Source organism: Colobus angolensis, unplaced genomic scaffold (genome assembly GCF_000951035.1).
Source record: "Colobus angolensis palliatus isolate OR3802 unplaced genomic scaffold, Cang.pa_1.0 Scaffold177, whole genome shotgun sequence".
Lineage (NCBI taxonomy): Eukaryota > Metazoa > Chordata > Mammalia > Primates > Cercopithecidae > Colobus > Colobus angolensis.
Window position 1 is genome coordinate 2,815,191 of NW_012114899.1, and position 12,111 is coordinate 2,827,301.

General features: G+C 35.3%; 1 protein-coding gene and 1 long non-coding RNA gene across 3 annotated transcripts in view; one reads left to right on the top strand and one right to left on the bottom strand.

The window, feature by feature from the left end:
- Positions 1-12,111, top strand: part of PRKG1 (protein kinase, cGMP-dependent, type I) — a 1,321,360-nt gene that overhangs the window by 1,266,971 nt on the left and 42,278 nt on the right. For both annotated transcript variants that reach the window (XM_011938762.1, XM_011938761.1), the window contains exon 10: positions 2,516-2,612. In XM_011938762.1, coding sequence (XP_011794152.1) covers positions 2,516-2,612 — 97 coding nt within the window. The remainder of the gene's footprint in view (positions 1-2,515; positions 2,613-12,111) is intronic.
- The window catches only part of LOC105509523, a 51,038-nt gene continuing 41,841 nt past the window's right edge, over positions 2,915-12,111 (bottom strand). Inside the window, exons 3-4 of the long non-coding RNA XR_001001452.1 lie at positions 4,315-4,384; positions 2,915-3,778 (exon numbers count right to left, since the gene is read on the bottom strand). This is a non-coding gene — a long non-coding RNA (uncharacterized LOC105509523). The remainder of the gene's footprint in view (positions 3,779-4,314; positions 4,385-12,111) is intronic.

Sequence of the window (12,111 nt, forward strand, 5' to 3'; positions counted from 1 at the left end):
CTTCCCTTCCCTTCCCTTCCCTTCCCTTCCCTTCCCTTTCTTTCTCTCTTTCTCTATCTTTCTCTGTCTTTTCTAAGCTGTGCTGGCTGTTTCAGAACTATTGTTTATTCCTATTGCTCTAGGACCAGAAGAGCAGGGCCCAAGACCAATGTATAAAAGCCCCCAACCCTCTTGCCAATATGTCTCATCCCCAGATTCACTGGGTAGCTACTTATCTCCTGGGCCATTTTAATCCGCCCCAAAAATCTTGTATGATTTATGGAACTTCCTGAGGCTTTCAGAAGGTATAGAACTATAGGTTTTAACTCTTGTACATCAAAATCACCTGGGAGCTTTTTTAAAATAGGGATGTCTAGGTAGCACCTCCAGAAATTTCTTAGTCACTTGGTCTGTGGCAAGGCTTAAATTAATTGTTTTTAAAAGATGCTCATGTAGCTCTAATGTGCAACAAAAGGCTAGAATCCCTCCACTCATCTATGTGTACTTCCAGCCTAATTTCACAAGACCCCAAAATAAGAATAGTTGGATTGCTTTCAAGGATTACAAAAAATAACACCATACTTTAAATATATGAAGTAGTATCACAATAGTCTGAAAGAGTTCACCCTGTTTGTCAGCTGGGTATAGTGGCACACACGTGTAATCCCCAGCTGGCTGGGAGGCTGAGGCATGAGAATAGCTTGAACCCGGGAAGTGGAGGTTGCAGTGAGCCAAGATTGCACCACTGCACTCCAGCCTCAGCGTGGGTGACACGGCAAGACTTTGTCTAAAAAAAAAAGAAACAGAAAAACAAAACAAAACAAAAGAAACAAGGTTCACCCTGTTTGCACCTGAGATTTCTAAATCCAACAAACACGTAGATTATTATTCAACAACGATCTCATAAAAGATTTAATTATCCAGGCAGTCAGGAAATGCTTGACCACATGCAAATAGTCACAGGGTCTGATCTCAACAGATGTCTTTTTTCAGCACCTGTTGGAGTCAACTCTGCCACTAACCCTTTCAATGGGATGGAGTTTTAATTTTCCAAAAGTAGCAAGCCAGCTGGAATGCTAGAAATGCACATTTGCTGCTTCTGTTCCATTCTAGTAAACCATCTCCCGGATCACTATGTTGATCTCTTGAGTGTGTAGTTAATGACAGAAGTCTACAAATACCATTAGGATGGACTAGCAGCCTTGTTTATAAAAGTTTATTGGAGGGAGTTGATTTCACATAATTAGCCAATAATGGAAAACAATGTTGTTTTTACCCTCTGAGAAGCCTGTCAACAATTGATTTGTTAAAAAATTAGAAACGAGGTTGTAAGTTGAAGAATGCAGAAAGCTTACCTAGAAAGCTGTTTCACAAATCCCCCAAGTGAAGAGCCTAAATTTATGTTTGACTGTAATGGAATAGCTAAAACGTTACACAGCTTAATGTTAAACATACCCATAACTGATTCTATGCAAAAGTATACATAAACAGGCTGTGTTAGCATCATTACCTCAAGTGCGTTCATCATTTCTATCTATAGTGTAGTACTGAATCAGGTGTTGCTGAGCTGAAGGTCACGGGTTATGCATAGCTATTCAAATACTTTATTTTTGAGACAGCTGAATTACTCCCTGACCTGACGTTAGTGAGTGGGCAGATCATCTTCATCTTTGTGCCTTCCTGTCCTTTCTAAAAATAGCAGAGCCTTTGACAAGGATATATTTTAAGCAGCTCATATTCACTTGTCTCATCAGGAGAAGCTTATTCTGGCCACTTGCATGTGTCAGGTTTGCATGTGTGCATAGTTAGACTTTGGGAATAGCAGTCCATGCTTCTCCACACCACTCATCTAAGAAACTTACAAACATAAAGACCCTGAGATTGCTAGCTGAGAGTTTTGGCTACAAGTCAGTGGGTACACAAATATGAAGGGAAGACACTTTTTAGGAATGTGACTATGCTTCCGAAATCATCCATTTCGGACATTTGTACATCAGTTCTCAGCTTCTCGGATCTTTTTCATAAAACCTGGCTGTGATTTAGCTCCAGAGACCTCCGTGATCTTGCCGCTTTTAATAAATATTTATAGGAGGCGCTGCCAGCCTGTGGATAAGGGAAACTGATGAGAAACTGCCATCCAAAATCTGAACGGCAAAAACAAAACCAAGCCAAACCAAAAAATCTAAAACAAAACCAAAAAAGAACAACTCAAACAATCCGTGTTCACAAGAAGACGCGTAGAAAAAGACCTCCATGTAACTTTGATTTGATAACTGGATTTATCAGTCACTTGACTGGCATGCAGTGGGTACTTTGTATTTTTCTACAGTACTTTGAAACACAAGTGCAAATTTATGTTACTCTGCACAACTGGGACCAAAAAATTATGAGTGTGAGAAAACACAAACTTTAAAAGCAAGATGGAATGTAAGCAGGTAAACCCTGTTCCACAGTCATGTCATTCTGGTACAGATGTACGTGGTACTCGTGTCTGCACCTCTAAGAAATTTCCATTTTTTCACATCAAAAAATCCAGATATGAAGCTGAAGCGGCTTTCTTCGCCAACCTGAAGCTGTCTGATTTCAACATCATTGACACCCTTGGAGTTGGAGGTTTCGGACGAGTAGAACTGGTAGGTGATGGTTCTTTAAATGCTTTTGATCACCTCTGCTTCCTTTGTAATTTTTTCCCCTAGATAAAGATTTCTTCCTTTTCTCTTGTTTTGGCTTTCATCATTAATTACCATTATTCCTAAATCAATACCAAGTACTTTGCAATAGACACGTCATAATTAACAACAAAGTAGGCTAAATTGTGCAGTCAACGACTAAAAATAAAATAAATAACGCATTGCTTTTTAGAAAATCCCTTCAGATTAAGTGTAAGGTAAACGCATTGACTTAAAGAAGAGTCATTAAGCACTTCTTACCCGACTAATTTTCTATAATCTTTATTTTCTTAGTTCTGAGTGGTGCTTAGTAACAATTATGCACCCTAACAACAATTACAATAATTGAAATGTAAATTTAAATACATATAAAGGGAAATAGAAGAGATACATATGAAGTAAATGGTTTTGTAGTAGTAATTCTGTGGTTCTGTAGTTGCAAGTACCTATTTATAGTGCTAATAGTTTGAATATTTTATATAGTTTATTTCATACAGTTTGTATACATATATACACATATACATACAGCTATATATTCATGAAGATGAAGACATTTTGTACAAGTTAATACATTCAACACGTTGCATGAATGTGGTGTAAACAACATGAAAACGTATTCTATTTTGCATTTGTTTGAAATATAAATTTAAAAACTGACATATTGTCACAAGAATTAGAAAAAAATGTATTCTTATGACTAACTGCATTTCAAGACGGTGTGGCTATAAACCCTAATTGAGAATGCAGATTGATTTCCACCTCCCTGCTGAACATGGAGGATTTCCTGATATCAGACACCAGTACAGTATGTGAGGAACTCCCTGTGATGGTGTACAGTGCAGTAAACAGTTACAGTTGCCATCAGGGGTCAGGAGAAATCCCCTTCCTTAGAAGTACATTGACCCAGCACTATTTTTATATTTGTCTATTTGTATTGCAGTTGCAATTTCTGACTTGAACAGGCAGAAAGATGATATTTACTTAGATATTAGACGAGAAGGTTTTAGAGCCATATGTCTCACTGAATTAGTATTATGCTTCCCTTAACACTGGTTGGAGATACTGTAGTAACACCACCTCTGACTTGAAAGTCTGTAAGTGTGCCTTTGACGATATGAGTATTTTCAGTTCTGGGAGAAAAAAAAAAAAAGTAAGGTTCTAGACAAACCTCTTGCTTTTCTGAACCCTACCAATTAATGTAGCCATGGATTTATTTTTTAACAACTTTAGTTTTGTGGAAAACTATAATTGTCTGTATAGCTAATAAATATTCATTAACAGCATTATACATGAACTGCTTTGATTTGGAGGTGTTGGGACATACAGGCAGGAAAAGAAAACAGAGCTCCTTGCCATGCAGGATTTATTTTCTGATGTGTTTCTATAGTTGTATATTTCTAAAACACTCTCCAAATGAAGCAGTATAAGGGACAGAATTTCTCAGACAGTGATTGTAGGACTGTTATGGGTCCTTAAATATTATTTTTTAAAGACGATGGACAATAAAATTGCTATTTTTGTTGACAAAAAAAAAATCAGCGTTACAACTTTGTGAACTCTTAGACATTTGATAACTTAAATAGCGATCTTTAAAGTTACCAGTTAGATATTTAATGAAATATAGGAAATTACTTAGGATTTTTTTGAAATATTGAGAATAACTTACAGGCACTGAAGTCATTTCAAGCTAAAGAATTGAATACCAAGCTGATAGTGCAAATCTTCTAGAAAATCCTCTGAAAAGCAAACGAGAAGGTACAAACAAAATTTTGATTAGCCTCAAAATTGGGAAGAATTTAATGTGGGCATATAAATGCTTAGTTTAAAAACAAAAATTTTCATTTGTGCTCTCTTGTGTGTGCACACATGTGTGTGCTCATTTCTGTGTATTCATGTGCATGTTTGGGTATATATATTATATATATACATATATATGTGCATATAATCTCCATCCCCAGAGAAATATCAGATAGTCAGCCTAATTTTCCTCTCATAGATATTACATTTTACTCTTTTAGACAGATGTTTATAGATAATGAATACCATAGCCCTAAGAATTAATTGAAGTTGGAAATGTAGCCCACTTTGCAAAAACTATAGATATTACTGATGAGTGGTAAATTCATAATGGATCACGGGGTACAATTCCTACATTAGGGGAAGAGGCGCATGTCCTTAACCTTTTAATGTCACATCAGCTTTCGTTGTCTTGCACGTATACAACATACTGTAGGACAATCAGAGTGCCTATATTGTCTTCAGTATTCAATGTGGACCAGCCATTTAAACGATCACTAATACCTTATTTTCCCAATTCTTACCATTTACTAATTGCCTGATAGTATTACTTTGGGGGTATTAAAATATTATCTGTGATTGTTCATCTTTTACATACATTCAATGATGCTGGAATTGAGAGTTTTGCCTCAACACTTTCCTTGTAATTGTACATACCATTTTCATGGAATACAATGAATCACCGTAACGATAATGGTGTACCATCAGAGTGGCACCTACCCCATTCATAGTTAGGAGTAAGATGTAGGCAGAGACCAGTTCTTTTGTGATTACAGAAGTTTTCACTCTCCTCTGAGAATGACACATGCAAGATAATCTTGTTAATATTATAAAGTCCTATTAAAGCAATATCTAAGCAATAAAATCTTCATATAAACTCATTTTATATTTATGTATGGAATATTCAACATGTTAATACAAAGTATATAATACTTAGAATCTTAGTTTAGCAGTAATGTTGAGCAAGTAAATAACATTTCAAGATAATACCATAAGCTACACTTTAATTTTAAAATAGTATTTTTTAAAGTTTCCCAGAAATAACATTATAAAATTATAAGCCCTTCAGTGGAGTACGAAGAATTTAGAAATTTGAATTTTTGAACTTCATTTCCTATTAGAGTAAAGTTAAGAATGTAGTTTTCTCATCACTGTTTGACATACAGATTATGTTTGTGTGTGAAGGTAGTTATACCCTTCACTTTTTAGCATTTCTTATCATTCTTGTCAATTTAGATAAATGTAGATGCAGAAGTATTTTTCTACAGGAGAATTTATAAATAGATTATTATCAATTTTTGGAGGTGAGAACATAATTTTGCCACATAATAAGAAACTTAAATATGTGTTCAGCAAAGAGTCCAGAAGCTTGAAGTGAAGGTCTTTTATGCATGGGAATTGTAGTCTTAAGCTATTCAGTCTCTTCCTAAATGGGCTTAGCATAACTGACTTTCACTTGTTTAATATCAGACATGTCCTGTTCACAACCATTTCCTCTGGACAGTCACTTGGACTGCTTTCCTTTCTGTTTTCTGGCATATGCCGTATTTTCTGCCTATGTTCTTTATTTTTAAGAATGGCCTTTCTAATGTGTTCAGTTACTGTCTGTTTACAGTATGTCTTCTAGGAGAACACATTCCATTTATAGTATCACTTTCAGCAAAAGAACTCAGCTCTCTTTTTATATATGACTTACTCACAAAAGCTCTAAGCACTGATGTAAGTCATCTAGGTAATCATCTTCATTTACAAAGTATGACTGTAAAATAAGAAGGTTGGTTTTACAAATTACAAGTGAAAATTAGTCCCATTGCCTTATAGTCATATTCCCAATTTACTCTACTTTTGTCCTTCTGAGAAAGGCACCTGTTTTTCAGAATAGATTTGCACAAGTCAAAGACTAACTGATTTTTTAATATGCCAATGATATGTAGTTGGTACTTTAAAATATTAGATATTTAATCTGTTTATTCAGCAATCTAAATGTCTCCTATACCAGAGTGACATACTTGGATAAAATATAGGAACAAATATAAGAGAAACATAACCTCTGTTTTTGGATTATATTCTTTCTACATCAGTTATTCTGTATATATGCAGTGAGCTCTACAATTGAAGATAAAAAATTCGATAAATAGAATAGTCCTTGGCTCTAGAGACTCACAGTCTACTGGGAGGGGCAATCATTTAAACTAATAATTAAACTCATAAGCGAAGCATGATCAGCAGGGGCTCAGTGAGTGCAGGAACAAGACTTCTTGCAGGAGACAGCATTTCTGAGGCAGAGGGAGAGTTAAGGCATTAATATAAATAACCTGATGTATTATGGAACATACTTAGTAAAATGAAACTATTGCAGAAACACGTTTATTAATAAATTAACATTATTTCTTTAATAAAATAACCTTTCATTTGAACACTACTTTATAATCTTCAAATTGCTTTCAGGTTCGTTGTATAATTTTGCCTTTATAGCTACCCTGGGAGGAGAACATGAGGCATGATCCACATTTTACAGGAAAGAAGACAAGAATAATGTATATATGTGGTTTAAGGCCACTTAGTCATTGAAAGAGCTGTTGTTATTGCCCAGAATTACTGATTTTTTTAACTAGAAGCTTGCCATTCTGGCTTTCAAATATATTTGGATTCTTACCACCACCATCAACAACAACCACCCTCAAATCAAACAAGTGTTACTTCATTGTCACATGTACACCTTTGCTTTAAAAAATTCTTCTGGAGGCCGGGCGCGGTGGCTCAAGCTTGTAATCCCAGCACTTTGGGAGGCCGAGACGGGCGGATCACGAGGTCAGGAGATCGAGACCATCCTGGCTAACACGGTGAAACCCCGTCTCTACTAAAAATACAAAAAACTAGCCGGGCGAGGTGGCGGGCGCCTGTAGTCCCAGCTACTCGGGAGGCTGAGGCAGGAGAATGGCGTAAACCCGGGAGGCGGAGCTTGCAGTGAGCTGAGATCCGGCCACTGCACTCCAGCCTGGGCGACAGAGCGAGACTCCATCTCAAAAAAAAAAAAAAAAAAAAATTCTTCTGGAATTCAAGAACCTGAATTAGAACTAAATCTAGAATAGATGTAGTAATTGTCTGCTGTGTGCCTCTCTTTCTGTTATATCTTCAGAGACTCCACTTTCTCTAACTCTTTTTCTGCTCCTATTTTAGTGGCAAAATGTCTGTGAAAAAAAAAATCCGACAGTATAACATGGTAGCTAGAAGCTAGAGCTCTAGAATTAGGCATTCTGGATTCAAATGTTACCCATTGTGTATACTTAGTCATTTACTTAAAACTTTCTGAGCCTTGGTTTTCTTGTCTCTGAAATGATGATAATAATAGGATATATACCTCACAACGTTGTGAAAATTAAACAAGTTAAAGCCCTCAAAATAGTGTCTCATACATCATGGGTCAGTAAATGGTGTTAATGTTGTTACTGTTGCTATTATTAAAACATGCTAATGATAGTTCTCTTTATCACTTCCAGCTATATGCATAGAAAAGGAAGGGAATGAAATGATTTTACTCTTTTCTTTTCCATTGCTAGGCCAAGGCCTGAGAGTGCAACCATTATTCTAACATAAGTAAGAGCCCAGAGGTCTTCAAATAACCTTCAATGATAGCTTCTATTAAATTTCTCCAGACCACTAAAGCTCTTAACTTTCTGATCTGACATGAGAGGAGATGGGAAACAATTTTCAATATCCCTTATGCTGAACCTGTGTGCACCTGAAGTAGCCTGCTTTTATTTATCCATTTCACTTCTAAATTGTGAAGCCCCACCTCTTAACCTCTCAATGGGAAATTGTTTTCAGTGCAAACTGCTGAATCATATCTAGTTTTTCTCCAGCCTTCTTAACCCATGGAACCTCAATTGGGCATAATAAAGACCTGGCTCTTAGCAAGTTGAATACAAAAATTACCTCTCATTCCTTCTCTGCTGCAGTTCAGTTTCTAAACCACATAACTGGATTGCCCAGGAAAAGAACATGTAGTTGTGAGAACCAATTTATGCTAAGACAAGCACGTGTAGTTAACAACGTGTGTGTCTGTTCATGACATCCATACCACTCTCACAGCATTTTTGCCAGCTGCCTTGGCACTATAAAAACAAGCAAGCAGGCTTGGAGTGCTATGTAAACCTATTGGAAAAAAAAAAAGAGACTACGAGGTGATTGAGCAAGAAGTTAGGTGATAAACCCATTGCTCAGTCAGCAGGGTCTTATTGCAAAAGGTGAGCAACTTAACTCCAAAGGGAAACCCCATGTAAGATGAAAACATTTCAAGAGCTTTCTACAGCCAAGCCACACAGCAATGAAACAGAATAGCTATGGAGATCTTTGGGCAGCATTGCCATGTGTACCCACAGTGATTTATGCTGCATTGGACACCGGGGGGAAACCCTGCTGCCCTAAGGCCTTGTGTCCTCTGTAACTAAAGTGAGTAAGGACTCAATACTGGTTGAAACAGAAAGTTTGCTTCACTTTAACATTGCCTCTTCTCTAGTGGTACTCTACATGGTTTATTATTAAATATGTAATTCTCATTTTATGTTTATTCTTCAAAAGTGAAAATGGACAAAAACTATTAACTGTAATAAGTAGCATTCATTTCTCAGAAAATAAGTTCTTCAGATAGCTAATGAAAATCTGATTTAATAAATCTAATAAATTGAGCATCAGTAGGTGTAGTAACAATGTACTGCAACTGCTAAAATAACCACATGACAGTTTCAATGCAGAAATTACAAGCAGTAAAGCTTATCTCTACTTTGGCATATGCAAATAAAGTAAGATAAGCATTACTTCATCTCATTATGGTAGAATAAATTTTCTTTTGTACATTGATAATTATAATAAAATTTAGATTACATGAATGAAAACAAATATAAGTTACTTTCTAACACATCTTGTGAAATTATAGAAATTTTATGTATTAGCAATCAATTGAAATGCCTATTTTTTTATTACAAGTAGTTGAAGTCAGTATCCTACCACAAGATAAAATTTTAGTAGTTTCTCCTCTAAACCTGCATAGGATTTTAGAATGATCAATATAAATCTAGAATCCACTGGGTATGTCTTTCCAAAGCTTAAGATAATTGGTGATGAAACAGCTCTTCCAAAAGTTAACATTTAGGTCATACTTGCCTTTTTGTTTTCTCTGACATAAATATTATTTTTTTTAATCCAGAGAATTAATGGGTACATCACATTAGGCAAAAATCATCTGTTTTAAAAAACCCAAACTATTTCTGGGATATAAAAATATCAGACATGATTCCTGCCCTCAAGGAATTTCTGTCTCCTCCTAAGAAAGAAGATAAGATTAAGATATTTGAAAAGTAGCAAACAAAATCTTATGCTATTGTGTTAAATTAAAAAGTATGCAGAAGAGTTCTCAGTATTTCATCAGGAGAGAGGTCATTTGAAATTAGTGGAGTAGAAGAGGGCCTGGGAAGATATACAGAACTGAAGCCAGGCAGTGGAGAATAGGTTGAGATTTAAATGAACAGATGGGGAAAGGCCATTCTGGGAAAAGGCCATTCCAGGCAAGGGTTACAACATAAAAGGCCACATGTTGTTACAGGACACCAAAACAAGTGACTAGACTAGAGTGAATTACTGTTGGGGGAGCAGAGAGAAATATTAGACAGCTGATCAGTAGAGTATAATTGTATTATATTCTTTAAAAAGATTAGACTTGCCAAAAGAAAGAGTTGTTTGGACATTGAGTAATGAAAGCATATAAACACAGACTCTGCTCCGAACTTCTATCTATGACATGAAAGAATGCACTATAAGGTGACTAGACAAGCTATTTTTAGGTGGCGCTGCTCCTAGAAATAGACATCATAATTTCTCTTCTGACAAAAGTAGGTTATTTTGTACCACAGTGCAGTCTGCATTCCTGAAAATTTCATGTAAACACTTTCAAAGCGGGATTCCTTCCACTGAGAGGGAAGAATAGTCCCCTTGTGTGTCTTAGTTATGTAGAAAATAGTCATGTCTTTTTAAATAAAATAAAGTAATTTATCTTGCTTTCTGAAAAAAATATAAAACAGGTAATTCTGTATGTTTCAATATATCTCATCAATTGCATATATTTAATTTATTGCTAATTAGTACTTAGTCTCTCAGTATTCCCCATTGTCATTGACATATGCAACATATTAGCTTGAACATTGAGCCATGAGGTCAGGAGCTTTTGTGGGCCAGGTAGTTTGTTCTTAGGCCCTAGCTCCAGCCCAGTGCCTTTCACATTCACACTGAGAGTGGGGAGATCATCACTACCCAAAAGAAGTTCAAACAAATAAGTTAAACAAAGGAGAGCCACTGTCTGGTCATCACTTTGACCTTGGATGCCACATCTACACAAACAAAGCAATTTAAATTTTTAATGTGACTGCTTTCCCTAAAGTAAACTGGTATAGGCAAAATCCAGTAGATTCTTATTGAACTGACTTAGCTACAGTTGATGTCCTTTTATATTTGTGAAAACCTGAAACATAAGAGAAATGTGAAATACAAGAATCATATGGGGGAAGAAGTTATCTTTTTCTTTTTCTTTTTTCCTTAATTTACTTTTATCTGAAAAGGTCTTTATTTTGCCTTACTATTGAAAGATTCATTGAATTCTAGGTTAGCAGGTTCTCCCCTACATCCTTCCAACCCCATCCTTTCCACCCTCATTCCCATTCCCCTAGCCCTGTCTCCCAGCACTTTTTAAGTATTTTAAAAAGTATTTTAAGTTGTAATAGCTTTAGGGGGTATAAGTGGTTTTTGGCTACATGGATGAACTGTATAGTTATCCTTTTTGTAACATCAGAGGGACAAAGTTTGAGGATAGCATGTAATAAGACATTAAGATCTGATTATAAGCCATTTTATTACAGTTTTCCAGTATCTAACAGTTTTAAAAAATAATAAAGTCATTCATCCCTATATTTTAAAAGTATAACCGCAATGCAAAACCTTTCATGAATTAATTGGGTCACATGTCAGAAAGAGAGTTGAATTTCACAGTATGTCATCCTCTCTGTTTCATTTCAACCCATTTTAGATATTCAGAGTCAATAAATGAAAGGAATTGAAATTTAAATATTCGACTTCACCTACGTGGTTATATGTGTACTTTAAGTATTAGAATAAATTGAATTTATGTGAGCTATTCATGTGCTCAATTTAAAATATGTAAACAAGTTTTCAAAACTGATAAACATAGTATTTCCTTATACAAGTGAGATTATGCATAGAAACTAAAGTATTGGGTAGAGGATGAAAAATATTTGATTAGTTGCTGAAAAAATAATTTAAAGTATATTATAGGTAATAAAATCCTCTAAGTACCACTTTTAATAATCACTGCAAAATGAAGTAAAGTTTATTTAGCATAAAAGTGGTAGGAAATAAATGTTATGTTTAAGGAATGATAAGACACTCAATGTAGGTAACCTTTTGAATGAAAATGAATGAATGCTAATTCCTTAATAAGGGAAATTATAAATGTTCTTTGATTTGCAAGCAACTTCTAGGAAATTGTCCAGGCCTTTGTTCACAGTATAATTAAAAATAAAAAAGTATTAGGTTCTTTTTCTGACTTTCCTCCAAACTGAAAGTTAAATGTCTTTAAAAAATAGAAAAAAAAAAAAAA